The following is an 18284-nucleotide window of genomic DNA, read 5'->3' on the forward strand; positions in this document are numbered from 1 at the left end:
TTAGCATCTAGGGACAAACTTGATGGATTGAGGGAGTTAGAAGCCATGAATAATGGATCCCTTTATCCACCCAAGGCCAGAGATATTCTACATGCCTTTTCGGGTATTTCTACTGGAGGGAGCCACCTTTTAAGAATCTACACAGAAATACCATCTCAGTGATGCAGACATAGACCAGCCATCCTGCAGGGCCTACCCATCCTCCTAGCCTGGGGTCACGTCCTCAAGTCCATTACGGGCATATAGGCTTTTGCTCATTGCTTTGCAATGAGAATAAGGCCCATACAATGACTTAATAAACTTCTCCAGGCTTGTTCACGTTTTCTCATTGACGTCCTGAAGATGTGTTTTGTTAATCACCTTGTTGCTAGACTCACGTCTAGAAGTCCTGCTGTATGGACAGTGTATGTGAGAGATGAGTGTATGGGGAAAGTAGGCTTTTTGAGGGGACTAATATCTAGAGGTCCTCCTTCTGGGGAAAGCTGAAGCATGTCGCATGTCTTCCTATGGAGGTTGAGGTGCAGCTATTGGCATATCCCAGGAGCTGAATTGAGCACCTGTTTAACTCATGCTGGCATATACTTGTGGGAGTATGCTCAGTTTTAAGCTCTTGTGGTCAACATTTGGCTCCTGAAATGTCTTAGAAAAACAATACACTATGGCCTACACTTTGCATTCCTAAGAATGGGCAAGAGGATGAGCAGGAGAGTGAGGAGACGGGAGATGGAGCCATGGCTACCAATAACCTGCTACAATATCTTGTATCTTAGTGGCCAACAGTTATATCCTCAGATATTGCATGTAGAACATGCTATGAGAAAAGGTTACAAGGCCAAGGCCCTGCTGGGAACAGCCCTGGGAAGGAAATGGCATATCTGTTATAATACCAGTCTTACTATGGAGTTCACGTGCCTTAATAAAGCCAAAATGGCCATCGTGGACAGGCAATCTCAAAATACTTGTTAGGTTGTCTAACCAATGGACCATAATTCAAAGGGAAGCCAGACTTGAAAGCTTGGCCCTGATGGGTAATGTGTCTTTTAAATAGTGTGACACTCATTAGCTATTGAAAGTGAATTACCCCAGAAGACCACATGAGCAAAGTCATGTAGATTGCTGGCAATAAACCTCTCTACTCAAAGATGACAAGGCCAAGTTGCCACAAAGAGAAAAGGAAAATGTTCCCAGTCTCTTCTTTCAAGGGGACTGTTATACAATGATGAAGTAGGAGGTGCCTCACATGCCCCGCAGGTACTGTCATCAGCCTTTTGCTGACTTACAATAGCTACTTAGAAGAGAGGCCCAGAGAAGTCCTTAACACTTTCCGTGCCATCCTAGGATAAACTGATTCTGGAAGAGTAAACATTGATGCAGCCACCAGAACTTCCTGGCACATTATTTGACACTAAGTCGGAGTCCTTTTTAGAGAAGGGAATACTCACTTCAACTCAGCTAATAAGTATGAGGGACTATCTAGAACTAGGAATCAATTTGGGACTGATAACAGAGGAAAATAACTGGTATTGACAGAAGTTGACATCCAAAGGTAGAGACTGACTTCTGATGAAACTCAGGCTTTAGAGTTTCTAAAAATGATCTAAAATTGATAAGGATGCAAAGATACAAGAATGTTACTCACAACGGTGAGTTTGTCCTTGGTTCATTTAATCTTCTAGGTTTATAATATGACCAAGAGTCATATTATAAACAGGAATAATATGACTTCTGGTCATGTTATAAACAGAACTTTGTAGAAATCATTGGAAAGTCAAGTCTTGGCTACTGATGGTTTTGTCTCTAATTGGATTTGTACTGATGGGAACAGAGTAAAACTCATGATCCAAAGGCATGAAAAGGTGGAATATGAGTAGGTAATGTCATATGAATCTGAACATCCTCTGAGCCACAAATGCCCACCCTCAAGTCTGGCCATTAACACTCTGAAGGTCTTTCCCCAGTATCCAAAAGGAATGACTCCACCCCCCTAACAAATACGCACACCCACAAAATAAGGCCAACACAGGCCAAAATTAGGCCCATCAGAGAAAGGCTCAGTAACTCTTCTTGGTGGAACCACAGCCAAGAAGCCCATCACAGCCACCATCTCCTCCTCAAATGTCAAGTCCTCCTCCACTCTCCTGTTCGTCTTTTGTTTCTTTCTTGTATGCTTTAGCCTTTTCTTCCTCTGAGTTTCTTCATCCTCTGCTCAAAATCATAATCCTTTGGCTGGTTTACGTCTTATTGACTGACCTCAAAGCCTTTCTTCACCTGATCCAGGATAGAACGTTCCACATGCCTAGGCATGCCCAGGTTCCGTTGATTCTTTCCATTCATATGATCCAGGAAGTTGATGGAGTCTCTCACCACAGTCACAGACATTGCAGTAATGTCCTCCCATCTCAGAGGGTGGGGCTGTCTTGGTCATGACATTTGGAATCCAATCTTGGGAAGACGAGCCCACTTTATAGTCTCTGTGTTACTGAAACTCCCTCTTGACTGGCTGCCCTGGTTTTCCATCCTTTCCACTCTCTCCTGTGAGTCTTAGTTTCTTGTATTCCTCTTTGTGCCACTTTCAAAGAAATTACACATTTTTTAATATAGAAAAATGCTTTATTTAAAAATAGGATCTTTTCAAGAACAGAAAAACTTTATAGACAGGTAATTTAGCTTAGAAACAGTCAAACACACAAAAAATCCAGACTTAGAAATTACGATTTGTAATATATACAATACTGGTGCTGAGCAACAGTTTAAATGTAGAATGCTTTTAATCCCATCACATTTAAATAATTATGAAAACCAGTTCTTTGGACTAAAATGTCTGAATTCCTTTCTCTTATATTCTGCCCTTCCCAGAAGATACAGAAATGGCAGCAGCTAGGCAGTATAATTGTGTGCCTATGATTCAAAAAATACATCTGCACTTTTATTCTTTTCCTATTTTCTTTGAAATTCATTCCTATGTGACAGCAAGCCTGGTCCTATTTGCTTGGGTATCTTTTTTTCCCTTTGGTCAGTCGTGGGGCTTGAACTCTGGGCCTGGGGCTGTGTTCATCTCTTCAGCTCCAGGCCAGTGCTCTACTACTTGAGCCACAATGCCACTTCTGGTGTTCTGAGTGGTTTCAGACAAGAGTCTGATGGACTCTCCTGCCTGGGCTGGCTTTGCACCACAATCCTCAGATCTCAGCCTCCTGAGGAGCTAGGATCACAGGGCCTGAGCCACCAGCGCCTGGCTGCCAGCTGCCTTCAATTTAAAAACAGAAGTTCTCTAAGGGCAAGGACGTGTGCTACCAGGATAGCAGCACAAGCCTCAGAGGTGATGTTCTTAAGTTACCAACACTCAACAGGATGTTGCTCTCTTAAGACAGCTCTAGGAATAGCTATCAGCCAATTTTTGTCATAGTGTCTTCTGAAATACTTCAAGCCATTTAAACAACTAACATAGATTTATAAAGCAGGAGAAATAGCTTATCAGACTAAAGTGCTATTAGCGACTATACTCCAGAGGCTGTTGAGATTTCATAATCTAAAACTTTTTAAACTATTGTCATTACTAATTTTTTTAATACAGTCACTGCTTCTCAGACTGGGGAACTCTAGGTATCTTCCTGTAGTGTCCATTTTTTCCCCCTAAATATTTGGAAAGGTTTCATTTTTTTTTTTATAATCCTAAGTTCTGTTTTTTTGGATCCACAAGCAAAATCGGTGTGCTTTTAAAGACACTTTTATGCCCTGACTTCTAAGGAGATTTCAGTAGTAACATCTGTATGTATGAAACATCAACAGTGATGTCTGAGGGTGTGAACATCAATTCAGACCCATGGCTCATTCTTGATTCCAGCTTCAGAAATAATGTAATTCTTTTGTAATTCTTTTCTGTCTATACTGATGAGGAAGTATGTCAAGGATAAGATGTTCGGACTTTTACTTTACCTTGTTTAGTAATTACAAGGATGTTACAATCAAGTTTACTGCTTACAACTAAAAATATAGAACATTTAAAAAAAGTGGAATTCATGAAGCAAAGATTAGAATGCATTCCTCTGAAAGTGCTGGGCACAGTAATTGGGAGACATTTTATTCTTTGAGTATACATTAAATCACAGTATCCTTGTTCTTTGTCACTCTTTTAGTTGAACTGGCAAGTATATGGTATCTTTCTTAGTCATTTATTACATTTTCTCTGGGCTCCAAACCCAGTAAGAAATTCTTTCTGGACACCAAAGAGATCATTTCAATAATGTCATATGGGGATAAATACAAACTGCCCAGTTTCAATAACGTCATATGGGGATAAATATAAACTGCCCAGCAACAAGAATGCCAAGTGGAAAGTCAATGGTCATTCTTTAACACCTATAAAGAACAAAATGAAGTTACCAATGAAATGCTATGAGGCAAATTTACGAACTTTATTTGAACAATGGTTTGATTAAATAAGGCCATACAAGGGAAACATGGTACATCAAGTTGTCAACTAACATTTAGTAAATACAGTTAAACATGACTTCATATCAACAACAATCCTAGGTAACTGAAAGGCTATTCCCATTAATCCTACAATTTGAGACCATTCCAACTGCATTTCACAAGGTGAACTCCAGTCTCCAAATCTTTAACTGCCACCTCCAGAGCTAAGTCCACTGCCAGCCAGGGCCTGGTCAGAAAGTCCAAGTATTTTATCCACTGCCGGACACCATCTTCACACAGAAGTCCAAAATGGTGCTTTCAACTCGGGCAATATGTAGTATCTCAACAGGGAACCTTATTTCCTTGGTTCTAATATTCCAAGCATGAGCAATTTTTAGTTTGACTTGTAACCATGAACAAAAAGCAACAGAAGTCTAGACCTTCTCCAAGTACTGGGTCATCAGTACCTACAAATCTTCCAAGAGAGAAACCAAAGCATATAGCTTGAAGGTTCGTGTCTCAAATTTTCATCTTTTTTGGGGGGTGGGGGAGGGGTGAACATGTATTTACAAAGCATCCAGAAATGTGTAGTTTATTAACATCTTTAAAAAAACAGCTACGGAATACAGGGTTATTTACAAGTTTTATGATGGGAAGTAAACTGCAATCAGGATTTCAGATAATCAAAGAAGTCCCATCTTTTTTCTAGAAATGTCAGTAATGTCTACCATAGTTATAAGCAGAAAAACTAAAATCTTAATATATTTTTAAAAGAGAAACTTTTTAAGACTGTAATTATCCTTGGGGAAATGGGATAATTTTTTTCCTTAGAAAGCTGATCTGAAAACACAAACACATGAGTATGTCTTCATTTAAGTACATGCTTCAAGCTAGATTTTTAAAATGTGAATTAGGGTTTCCAGAGCTTTACAAGTCCATCTGCACTGTAGGTAACAATCAAATTCTGATGAGGATGATGTGCAATACCAATCACATCCTTCTCGTGAACTGTCAAAGTTCTCTCCAGTTTGCCAGTGACTGTGTTAAAGCAGTAGAGCACAAAGTCTTCCCCCACACAATAGATCCATTCACCACGAGGAGAGAGAGCACAGCAAACAAAGTCACCACCTTCTCTCTTACCAGAGCTGAAGCTTCTGACAATCTGGCCTTGTATGTTCATGATGACCACAGTGTTTGATCGGTTGCACACCACAAAGTGTTCTGGGTTTTTAGGAAGCAGGATCACATTGTTGACAGTAATGTCTGTCCCCGCAGTGCTGCCCAAGGACTTCAAGGTATTTGAGCATTCTGTTGTCTTCATATTCCAGATCTTTACAGTGCCATCAGAGGAAGCACTGATAATATAATGTCCATCTTGTGTAAATGTTGCTTCATTAACGAAGGAGGAATGACCACGAAATTCCTTTAGGGTTTTCCCAGATTTTAAGCCATGAATTCTGATTGTCTGGTCCAAAGAGGCACTAAGGATCTGACTGCTGTCTTTGGAAAAGCTCAGACAGGTGACACCTTTACCGTGTGCCCTTTCAAACCTCCTTAAACACTGTCCACTCTGAATCTTCCACACCTTGATCTTTCCATCTTGGGCCCCAGTTGCTAACATTTCTGTATCTCTGCTAAAACACATGCAGAGGACAGCAGCGTCCATCATCATGAAGTTATCCTGTGCCTGGTACTTAAGATCCTTCCTGATTTTTCCAGTCATAAAGTTCCATACTTCAATAAATCCATCAACAGACCCAGTGACCAGATACTGACCATCAGGAGAAAATCTAGCACATTCCACGTGTGACTTCTGACCAAACTTAATATGCCTGCTCAGCTGTGTAGGAAACTTTTCTTCCTCCACATCTTTGACAGCTGCTTTACCTCGAAACAGATCTATGGTGGGACCAGGAGGGAGCAACCCTTGGTGCTGCTGCCACTTCAGAGCCTGGCCCAGCAATGCCAAGAGACGAGATGGAGGCACCACATTGACTTCGCCAGCTAAGGCTTGGGCAATGGCTGCTCTTCTTTTCTCTTTGCTGCTTCCTTCTGGGTATGCCTCACCAGGATCAAAGTAAGACCTGGCCAAGAGGTTCTCCAGATGAATGTACCGCTCGGGCTGGGTCTTTCTTAACATCCTCATGGGGTCAGTCTGTCTCAAAACTGACCTGGCGGCACCCAATTCTCGGAGTTCTATCAGTTCTAGAACAACCTGTTCGTAGAGGTCCATGAGGGTTTTGTCTGGCAATTTCAGAGACTGTATAGCTTGTAAGACAGTATCCCAACGGCCACTATGAATGTCAGCCACGAAATTCTTGATGCTGTCCACTGTATTCAGAGAGACGGCAGCCTCCTCTTGTAAGGTAGCCAAGGCCCGATGTAAACCGTTCTCCTTCAGGTACTGCAGGATCAGACGGATCACATCGGAAGACTCGATTTCCAGGGACATCGCGGTATCCTTCCCGAACAGGCCTGGCTTCCTTCTTAGCTGCTGCCCAGTGCAAGTCACCGATTGTCCTCTTAGAAAGTGCCCAGTCTTGTGTTGATGGCCGGAAGGAACTTACCCCCAGAAGACCACGCAGACAGTGTCCCTGGAGAGAGGTTTATCTCCAGCAGAGCTGACAAGGCCACAATCCCACAAAGGGAAAAGGAGAATGGCTCCAGTTTGCCTTTGACTCCTATTTATACAGTGCTGGGCAGGAGGTGGGACCTGCTCCACCTGCCCCACCTGCCCCACCTGCCCCAGAGATAAAGTCATCAAGGGCCCAGCTTAGGTCTGGGAGGGGCCTTTTGCTGACTTAGAAAGCTACTTGCAAGAGAGGCCAGGAGAAGTCCTTCACACTCTTTCTGTCCCATCCTAGGATAAACTGATTCTGGAAGAGTAAACATTGGTGCAGCCACCAGAACTTTCGGGCACACAATTTGACGCTAAACCAGAGTCCTTTTTAGAGAAGGGAATATTCTCTTCAATTATGTTGAGTATGAAAATCTAACTAGAACTAGGTATCAATTTGAGACTGATATACTTAAATAACTGGTGTTGACATCCAAAGGTAGAGACTGCTGATAAAACTCAGACTTTAGACTAGTTTCTAAAAATGATCAGAATGCAAAGATGCAAGAATGTTACTGACTCTGCTCACAAAGGTGAGTTTATCCTTGGCTCATTGTCATGTTATAAACCCAGTAGATTCAAAGTCTTCAGTGTTCCTGCAGGAAACACTGGAAAGTCAAGTCTTGCCTAGTGATGGTTTTGATTCGGATTAGATATGTGTTGATGAAAGCAGAGTGAAACTATTCATGATCCAAAGGCACAAAAAGGTGGAATATCAACAGGTGATGTGCTGTGAATCTGTACATCCTGAGCCAACTATTAACAGTAACTCAGACCAATCTGAAGGAAAAGCCAACAGGAGAAAGTATTGTATAAAGAAAGCATGCCTTGAGCAGTACCCCATGCATACAGAGAAAAATAGAATTTAAATCAATCAGAATGCCATTGCTAAAGCATTAGGGTGGGGCCTACTATGTCTCCTCTTTGAACATAAACCTGATTAAGCATCAGATCAACCATGCTTTCCTTTTTTACATTCTTACATACCACAGTATTACAATTTGTAACCTAACAGACCTAGGAAGCTGACTGTGACATTAAAGAAGTATTTTTGGAAAAGTGACCATGAATATCCATGTAACTTGTTTGACCTCATTAGAGCAGAAGGGTTAATGTGTCCAGTTCAGGCTCCGTCCAGAGCTGTGGCTGCTACAGCGGGACACAGGCTGAAGCTGGGTACAGATCCTGCGCTTGATGAATTTCTTTCATGCCAGCTGGATCCCTAGTTGCGGCAGCTATCCTCTGCAGGTTGCTTTTCCCTGTCTAAAGGTCCCCATTAGTCAGAAGTCGGGTATTCCAAGAAAGCTGGCCATCCTGACCTTCCTGTGTTCAGTCTTCACGCTGCTCTGTGCTACAACAGGGGCAGAGCCTGTGGGCTACATTGCTGGCTCCCTTGAAAGCTACTGTGCAGTGGGTCTGGCTAGGAAAGTGCAATGTTGGAAGCTATTTGGGTACTTGAACTTGACGTGGCATCTTGCACCTGGATGGGATGGGTATCAGTGTCTCTTCAGGCCTGCTTATCCGTCCAGGGGCATCTTCCTGTTATGGGGTCAGGGGGAGGGGATTCCACATTTCTCCCGGTGGGGATATTACATCCCACTGGACTCCACCACGCAGAGACAGCCTCATGTAAAAAGATGAATTTATTGGGCAAGTGGCTAGCTGGCGTGCCAGGGATGCAGCACAAACTCAGGAGCTGTGACTGTGACCCCAGGGTTTTAAGGGGTAAGTTGCATAGTTTCATAGACAAGCCAGGCAAGGCAGGTTTGGCACATTTTACTTGGTTGTAGTTATCTGACCTTTAAATTCATTTGTTCTTTATGGTAAATATCATACGTCCTAACTGGCAATAGGCCGCCCACAGTGGGACCACTCTGTGGTGGTCTTTAATTGGTGGTCTTAAGGCCCTGTTACTGAGGCAAGCAAGGTTAACAGAAGCAAAACATAGCCTTGAGTCACAGGATCATAGGCAAAACATAATCTTGACTTGATCAGTATGACTAATAACTGTCAATGCTATTGACACAATTACAGAAATTATATTTATTATAAGCTCCTGACTAATGCAGCAACTCAGTGCAGCTGGTGATAAGCCTCAAGGTTATCCCCAGCCTTCTGCAAGGCTGCCAGCTTGGTGAACTTGACGGAGGGAGAGATGATCTTCTGCTTTTTGGCAAGGATGGAGAAGGGACAAAGGCTGACCACTGGCAGCCTTTGTCTGGGGTTTTTCTAACTTGATGCCAGTGAATAGCGACTCAGACATTACATTCCTCCTACAAGTGCAGCTCACTGGACTGTCAGTTGATTCTTTTGGTTCTGTAGCTGCTGACCATTCTAGTCTCTGATGCATCCTCCTCTTTTTCACCACTTGCATTCTACAAATCCTTTCCCTATATAAAATAGTTCAAACCACTTTGAATCCAGCATTCTCCTGGAACTCTGACCAGTATATGGAGAAATTTCTCAGATGAAACAGCATTTTTTTTAACATTTTAACATATTTTTCTCTTCCATACCTGAGAGAAATGGGATCCTCTTGAAATAGATTTCTGGGCATCTTGGATGCGTGTATGAGCTGCTACTTTAAGTGACTTCCTGGTTCTATGCTGCCAGAGCCATTCTGTTCTCTATAGAATGCTATGGCTTGGGTCTACCATAGGCACCCTTGTCACTGGGATGTGGGAGTTTTCGGGCCTTTGTTGATAGGGGAGGGGTTATACTGATCTTGGATCTGCCGTAGAGCACTTGTGTACTAGGCTTTGTGCAAAACTAGAAGGCTCTGCTACTTAGCTGGGGAGTAGCATTTGCAAGTATATTATCCTCCTGCTCCAATCCAGAGACTTGCCAAAGCATAGGAGGTACAAGGTGTAAGTGCCAGGTGTAAGAACTAGTCGGGGTGGGTTTCCATGCCACAAATCTATGGCTGCAATAAATGCAATGTGGCCATCTTCAATAAAAGGTTACCACTTGTTCACATGCCTGTGGTTTTGAAGGCACCAGCAGGTTGAACATTTTTGCCATTGATAATGGGGTAGGCCATTGCTGTACAGGAACTCGATCGTGAGAAACAGAAGCTAGCACTTAAAAGACCAAATTGCAAGTCTTTATTGGAGAGTAGCTGGACTGCTGGTGGACTCTTACCTCAAAGACCAGCAGTTCTGAATGCAGCTAACACAAAGCTTATAGAGCCTCCAAAGCACAGCAGTTGTATAGAATTTATCCTAACAAAAGTAGCAACAGCAAAGAAAACCAACAAAGGAAACTTATACCTAATACAGGTATCAACTATAAGCAAAAGCAAATCACATGTGGCCACAAGGGAAATCGAAGACCAATTATCTAAGGAAGTAAGTTTTCTAGAACTTGACACATTTGTAAACCAAAGAATGTAAGAATGTCCTTTATCAAGGCATATTGCTGAGACTCAGTCTTCTTCCTTCAGTGATAGTTGTTCAAATCCTAAGGCCATCAGTCTTCTTAGCTTTACCGGCTCTGCCATCATAATCTTGTAGGACTTGAGAAGGTGGTGAAACGACTCTAAGGTTAAAGGATTACAATCTCCCTGATAAGGGCCGAGGAGTGTATTCTCCTGGGCAATAGTTTCAAAGTACCCAATTCAGATGGTGAGTAAAGACATCATAGCTGGCCCAGAAGCTATGACTTTCAGTTGGCTTAAGTTTGTGATGGTACAATATGGTGAAGATATTTCATCTTGTCTTTGAAGGAGGCATTCTAGTAATTCAGAGGATGGGCACCATGCCATTTTCTTCTTTTGATGTGAATATCATTGGCCTTATTCTTGGCTCTGGGAAGAAAAAATGCTAAGGGGATTCCTCTTGGTATTCCTATCCTGATCACTTTTGTTCATTGGGTCAGGGCTGCCCTTTAAGTTCTCAGGGTATACATTCATCCTGATTAGGTACTTGGGGACTAGGAAATGACCAGAGTTCTTCTAGATAAATGTTAGAGCTGCTAGAAGGGCCCTTGTTTCTTGCTACGCACCTTCTTGTCCCTCTCATTCGATCAAGGGGATTACTAGCTTGAGATCCTCTTGACAATGGTGGTAGTTCTGATTCTACAGATCTGTTTTCCTTGTATTTTTCTGGTCAGCCAAGGAAATGGGCATAGTTCCCTGTCAGAGGGTGTGGGAATATCGTTGAATATGACAGATCCTTTCAAGCATCTGTTTCTAACTCATCAGTCTAGGAGATATCAACCAGTGAAGCCTTACAGATAAGAAATTATATAATTATTGGAATGGGCTAAGCTATGTATGTCAACACTGGTGAAACAAGTTTGAAATCACATGTAATTGTGTGAACCTACATAAGCTTCTCCATGTGAAGTTTCTGGCCTACTAACCAGTATGCTTGGTCAGTGGGGCAAATGTCAGATCTCAGTTTCCTGGTTTGGGATTACTGCAGGAAATCTGGACTAGGTTTGTACATATGCAAGGAGAGAATGGATGTTGTGGTTGCATGCAGCATTAACTAGGGGAAAATGAGAATGTCAGTCTGGAATGGATGTTATCAATGATTAGCTGCCACCAGAATAGGAGCATCAGTCTTGTTATCCTTACTGGACCAGAGTGAAGATGACTTGATTTAACTTTGAACTCTTCCTGCATTTTCCATGCCTTACACATAACAGGCATCATTGGGCAAACCAGTCATTGATAAACGATTGCTGTATTCAGTGCTATGGATGAGTTCTAGTAGTCTCTTGCCAGTACTTGTGACGTGTTTGTTGCAATAAAACTTGGGCTTAACATGATGAATGCAGACTGGTTTTAAGTGTGACTCTTTAAGTGTTTACTTAAATAATTTGTGACTCATCTTTTCTATTTGATTTTATTTTTCTTACCTCAGAGAGCCCTAGAACAGAATCTTAGAGGAATTGGAGATCTGTTTCTTACTGTGAAGCCTGTCTCGGCAAAACTTTTTGTATACTAGTCATTATAATTGATATTGGTAGTTCACAAGTTACTGTTATCTCAGCCAACTTATCATAGATGGATTCAGAGGAATCTACCCCCACAGCACTTTGTTGTTAAATCTCATGTCCTCAAAGAGATTGAGGTGTGGTAACTCAGGACTCCAGGCATCTTCGACAAGCATGGAGCATAATTACTGCTGTCCATGAATTTACATGGATAATGAATAGTACCATGGCCTGTTGGAGGTGGCTAGTAAGGCCTACCCATGTCACGGCCAGCAGATGGCAAGCAGGTCTTGTGGGTTTGTGGAGTTCTAGGGTGTCTTAGAATATACATAAACTCAAAAGCTGGTGCACATAGTCTAAAAATTATTGTAGCCAAGGTAACATTTGTGAATTTGACCCATTGCTACTTAGAGTCTCAAACTACGTCTGTGTCTACTTGTATACTTATCCTACTGATCTAAAATAAGTCCAGAAAGTACTCCTTTCTTTGAGAAATTCTCTCAGACTAGGTGAAACATCCCCCCCCCCCCAAAAAAAAAGTATTAGGAAAAAAATTAGGAAACTAAAGCAGGTTAACTTGGCAGCCTTTAAAGATAGAAAGATGCGGATGTGAGGGCGGTCTGGCTGTGACATGTCACCCCATGGGTTGCCAGAGTTGACTCAGCTGGTCTGGCTGGCTAGGGGGTGTCCCCTTCCTCCTTCACCGTCCCTCGTGTGTCCCTCCCGAAGCTGCATGCTCTGTCGAGGAGGGCGACCATCTCTGATAAGAGGACTGGTCTTTGAAGGGATACGAGTAGCTGTGCTCCCCTGTTAGAATCTCCAAACAAACTCTTAAAAACGTAAAGATGCTGTTAGTGGATGAACATATAAACAAGATGTAGCTCCTACACTCAATGGAGCATCAATCACTATTTACAAAGGAAGGAAATATGTGACTGTGAGGATGAACCTTTGCTTTGTATGTAAACTTTATACTCATTGTATGATTGTACAAGGCTAATAAGCAATCGAATTATTCAAAGAAGAACCCAGATGGTGGCCAAACAATGAGGAATCACCCCAGTCCTCTTTAGCCAAATGGAGATTTGGGAGTCCTGGTAGGTAATTCTTTCATAGCATGTAGTTCCCCCCAAGAGATTAACAAATACATGAACAAGCTAACAGTCATGGGAACTGGAAGAGCTCATAACTTGTACACATAAGGTCAGAAAATTGTGAAGAAGCCTTCCCTCCTCCCTCATCCCTTTCCAGAAATCTATGGGAGCTGCCCTGAGGCTGCCTTGGAGAGTAAGATACACAGCAGATTGCAGGATTCTGATGAAGAAATGCCACCTTTTTTCTATATAGACTACTGCAAGAGCAGCATTACCAAGTAAAGAATTGTGGCTATTACTGGGTAGCAACCAATCAAGTTGTTTGGGAATCTTCTAAAGTTTAAAGAGGGTCTTAAAATCTTGGAATCTGTTTGATAGAAGAGTTTGTTGGAAGAGTCTCAACACTCATTCTAGGCGCACAAACAATGGCAGTGTCCCCTGAACAACTTTTCAGAATTGATCAAAATGACCTAAAGATGGATAGGAATAATCTCATGGCCTATCAATGGATAGGCATAATCTCCTGGGCATGTGGCCAAGAGCAATGACCAGCCTCTCACTAGTGTGGCTGCAAGGAATGGTTTTAAGTTCTATGGGGAAGGGCTAGTTTATGCAAAATAAGAGGTACTACCGGGGCTGGGAAGGTGGATCAGTAGTAGAACGCTTGCCTTGCATGCATGAGGTCCTGGGTTCGATTCCTCTGCACCATATAAGCAGAAAAGCCATAAGTGGTGCTGTGGCTCAAGTGGTAGAGCGCTAGCCTTGAGCTGAAGAGCTGAGGGGCAGCACCCAGGCCCAGAGTTCAGGCCCCACGACCGGACCCCCCCCCCCAAAAAAAAAGAGGTACTACCAAGCTATGCTTAAAGAAAGGTATATAAAGGTCATCTGACTTGGAACTTGACATGTCCTTTTGAGCTTCAATGGTATAAATTATGTAATTGCTTGTTGAGGTTGTGGTGCCTAAGACCCTGCTATGGTTCATGTTTAACCTCTCCCAGATGGAAATGGGGTTGAAAATGAAGGCAAATCTATGAAGTGTGTGTTTTGATGCAAGACTAGCTTTACTGGCAAACCCATGCCATCATCTATTAGACTTACAGCACAGAAGAATGTTTTTAGGTGGTGCTGGGGATGTGCATGCACTTGATAGCAACAAGATGAAATCAATATGCCTATTACACTAGGATTGGGATTACTAAACCCATTTAAAAAAGGCGATGTCTGGCTGCAATGCTGTCTTGGGAATGGAATGGCTCTCAGAATGAGCGAGGGTGATTGGGGGTAGAATACTTTTACAGGTCTAGGGTCTGCTCGAGAAAGCTTATGCTTGCTGTTGGGTAGCAGATAGACTCCATTACCAGGCTAAGATACCACAAGGTACCAGGTAGCTCCTGTGCCTGGGTCTCTAGGCTTCAGCCACATGCTTCATCGCGTAGCTTTGTTTAGCCCTCCCTGTTATCTATTGGTGGCTTATTCCTTTCTATGAGTTGTGGCTCTCCATGCCCTACTCCCATATCAATTAAGGCCTGAAAATCTTTAGGTCAGATGTCCCGAGTCAGTCTTAAACAGTTTAACTTCTCCAGATACTCAGCTTGTAAATTCTATGTATCTAGGTTTGTACTTAAGTTCTTTATGGCTTGGTCATTTTATGTGAACTTACAGTAATAGCCCAGCATGGAAATCCTGTAAGTAGTATTCCCAGGAAAAGATTTGGCTGTTGCTGATTTCTTTGGCCCGAGCTCACTTGAAAGTAGCATTGATATGAAAATGTTTTAATCTGATTCCCACAGGGGCTTTATGAATGTTACTACTCCTGGGATTGGGTTGGGTGGATGGAAGAATGACTTCATGAGTTTGTCATTCATGAGGTCAGCCAGAAAGGAGGAGCAAGTGTCCCAGCATGCCTGGGAACAAGGCAACTTCACTATTGCTCTTTAGACACCTATAAATAGGATATTTCTCCCGAAGGCAGAATGCTACCTTGATTGTTTTTCTTATGGCCCAAGCTGAACAACTGAGCTATTATGAGCAGACACATAGCTCAGATGGACAAATGTTGACCATACCACCTAGAATTCTCCTTTGATATCCATAGCTAAATAGTTAAGTGATTTGAGCTGGTTTCTTCCTATCCAGGACTTCATGTACTGGTTCATATGTAGGGCTGATGTTAGTTCCCAATGGACTTGGGAGTCCCTTGAATAAACATAGTTGCTTCCTTAGCTTGGTATCTAGGCATCTCTGGACACTTAGCTAACTAAACTGCCTGGACTGAATTTTTCTATATATAAGCTAAGATAAAAGCTTAAACTAATTCCACAGAAGAAAATTAAAGAATACAACCACACGGGGAAACATTTTTTTGAGAGGCCAGAGAGAGTTAAGAGAAACGGGTAGCGATGTGGACAAAGAACTTTACTGAAATTTAGTTGGAAGTTTTCATGGGTTGGTTTTGCACTGATTTTCAGGATAAGGGAACATGGTGATGTATATTGAAATCTTTTATTAAAGTCATGTTGAAATGCCAGGGGTCTGAGAAGATATGGATGGAATACTACTACTCCTTCAAATAAGGAAGGCCCATGAACCTTTAACTCATCCTAGTCTGAATATTCTAGAACATTTTCCTCCATTCCTGGAAACCCTAACTGAAGCCTGCCTAGTTTGAAGCTGAGGTGAATGTTAAACTGAAGGGCTTAAAAATCAGAATTGAGGTCAAATCATTCTGAAGGAATGATGCAAACTCTACCAATCAGTGTTTTACTGGGTACCTGTCTTTAGTCTTCACATGTAGAAACCTAGTAACTAAAATTACTTTACTAAACTCCCTTTTTATCAAATTTGAATATGGGGCCCTATAACAATGGTTAGATTTGGTTTTTCCAAACATTTGAAGGTAATGCCCTAATGGGTCGGTGTTTCTTGGAAGAACTATGCCTAAGAAGTTAGGTCAGAAGGAAGAGAAGAATAAAACATTCAACTTTTCACTATGAAAATGGGACTTAAGATTCAGAAATGAGGTAAGTCCTGAGAACATCATCCTGTCACCTTTCTAATCCTATTAAAAAGTATTCCTGGATCTGGTCATAGGTTCTCCTATTGGACTGAGGTATTGTGTGTTTCAGTCTTCGTGAATTCCAGCTCTTGGAGGTCTAAGATGAGACAAAGTTGATCCAAGTCTTCCAGGAATTATAGGGAGAGGTCAATGATCTCAATGCCATTTCCTGCATGGATACTCTTTGTACAGTCCATCTTTTTACAGCCTAACATTGCCATTTTTAGAGAGAATCTGGTTTGGGGAAATATATCCCCTCTGGACACTTATTTTGCTGCATCTAAAATAATGCTAAGCCCATTATTCTTATGAACCTTCTCGGGTAACTTGGAAACAATGATTTATAGAAGCATCAATTTTTATATTGTAAATTTTATTGTAAAGATGCTGTACAGAGGGATTAGTTACACGAGTAATGAGTACATTTCTTGTGGAGCATTGTCACCCCTGCCTTTGTTTTTCTAATTCCTTCCCTCCCCCATCTCCATTGCTCCTCCTCATTTCCAACACAGTGTCCTGTGAGTATCATTGTTGCCATGGGCCATCCTGTCCTTATTTCAGCATTTTATTATTCCCCTCCCTCTCCCCCAAACTAGATGAATGTACATACAAGATGTAGGGTACTGAAATCAAGTACAGGGACAACAGGGGATATACCTTAGGGGGAAGAACATACAAAAGAAACAGTCACATGGTACAATTTCTTGAGTGAAGAGTTAGAAACCCTCATGAACCTAAGTGGTCTCTCAAACAGGAAGTCATATGATGTCAAGATTAACTGAACTTGAAAAGGCATCCGTGATCAATCTAGTGGCCATATTGTGAACAGGAGTAGAATCATCAAGGCTGACTAGCACTGGGTCAAACTAATCTAATTCAAAGCAAGATGGACCACACAAAACAGAGCCAACATTGGCAAGGAGGTCGCGTCCAGTGAGAAGGGTTTGGCTCTTAGCCCTGGCAAAAAAATTTCTGCAGAAGAGAATAAAACGAATGTCATCAAGTTTTACCCCGGAGGCCATGTGGTGCTGAGGAGAGGAACATGCTAAGGCTCACAAGCCACACTGGTATTACATGCTAGTAATGACATCACCTTATAATGCGTGAAGTTCTGTGCATATAAAACTAGTGAATCTTTCAGATGTTTTATAGCTTGTCTCTGAAGTTTTAGCACTTCTCATTTTATACCTTTTAACGTAGATTTGACCTCATCTATGATGATAGTTTTATTCCCCCACCCAAGTCACTGTGCCATTCATTGTCTAGCTAAAAGCTTATGGGCTTACCCAGGTACATTTTGAAGATAGTAATCCCATTTCCATTTCTCCTTTGTCACTGAATCACTATTGGTCACGTTGGATTCCTCTTAAAACCTGCTGGCCTCTCTAGGAAATGGCCATTGTAATAGCTGAAAGCTGACCTGGTGTACAATTTGTGTACCATATTATGAATCTGGGCTTCTTTCTGGGCTGTGCTCCTTTCCCTCTGTGTTGCTGGTGCTTCATACCTAGAGCTGCTGTGGCCTCTCATCTCCGTGTTGTTTGTATCCATTATCACCCAACAGTAGGGATTTTCTGGAGACCTACAATACTCTGGACAATCCTTGGAGCTTCTGTGCCAAATGAATGGGAAATAGGGGGGCAGTTAGCATCTAGGGACAAACTTGATGGATTGAGGGAGTTAGAAGCCCTGAATAATGGATCCCTTTATCCACCCAAGGCCAGAGATATTCTACATGCCTTTTCGGGTATTTCTACTGGAGGGAGCCACCTGTTGAGAATCTACACAGAAATACCATCTCAGTGGTGCAGACATGGACCAGCCATCCTGCAGGGCCTACCCATCCTTCTTAGCCTGGGGTCACGTCCTCAAGTCCATTACAGGCATATAGGCTTTTGCTCATTGCTTTGCAATGAGAATAAGGCCCATACAATGACTTAATGAACTTCTCCAGGCTTGTTCACGTTTTCTCATTGACCTCCTGAAGATGTGTTTTGTTAATCACCTTGTTGCTAGACTCACGTCTAGAAGTCCTGCTGTATGGACAGTGTATGTGAGAGATGAGTGTAATGAGGAAAGTAGGCTTTTTGAGGGGACAAATATCTAGAGGTCCTCCTTCTGGGGAAAGCTGAAGCATGTCGCATGTCTTCCTATGGAGGTTGAGGTG

At 42.2% G+C, this 18284-nt stretch overlaps 1 protein-coding gene across 1 annotated transcript; it reads right to left on the bottom strand.

The window, feature by feature from the left end:
• Positions 1-5239: 5239 nt before the first annotated feature.
• On the bottom strand, positions 5240-6862 carry LOC122101481 (WD40 repeat-containing protein SMU1-like). The gene has a single exon (XM_042671795.1). The coding sequence runs from the start codon at positions 6860-6862 to the stop codon at positions 5321-5323; it is 1542 nt and encodes a 513-aa protein (XP_042527729.1). The 3' UTR covers positions 5240-5320.
• Between the last annotated feature and the right edge of the window lie 11422 nt (positions 6863-18284).

The sequence above is a fragment of the Dipodomys spectabilis genome, unplaced genomic scaffold (assembly GCF_019054845.1).
Source record: "Dipodomys spectabilis isolate Male_0828 unplaced genomic scaffold, ASM1905484v1 ptg000669l, whole genome shotgun sequence".
NCBI classification, from domain to species: domain Eukaryota; kingdom Metazoa; phylum Chordata; class Mammalia; order Rodentia; family Heteromyidae; genus Dipodomys; species Dipodomys spectabilis.

Coding starts and splice junctions, on each gene's coding strand:
- LOC122101481 (XM_042671795.1), bottom strand. CDS start 6,862: ATGTCCCTGGAAATCGAGTCTTCCGATGTGATCCGTCTGATCCTGCAG.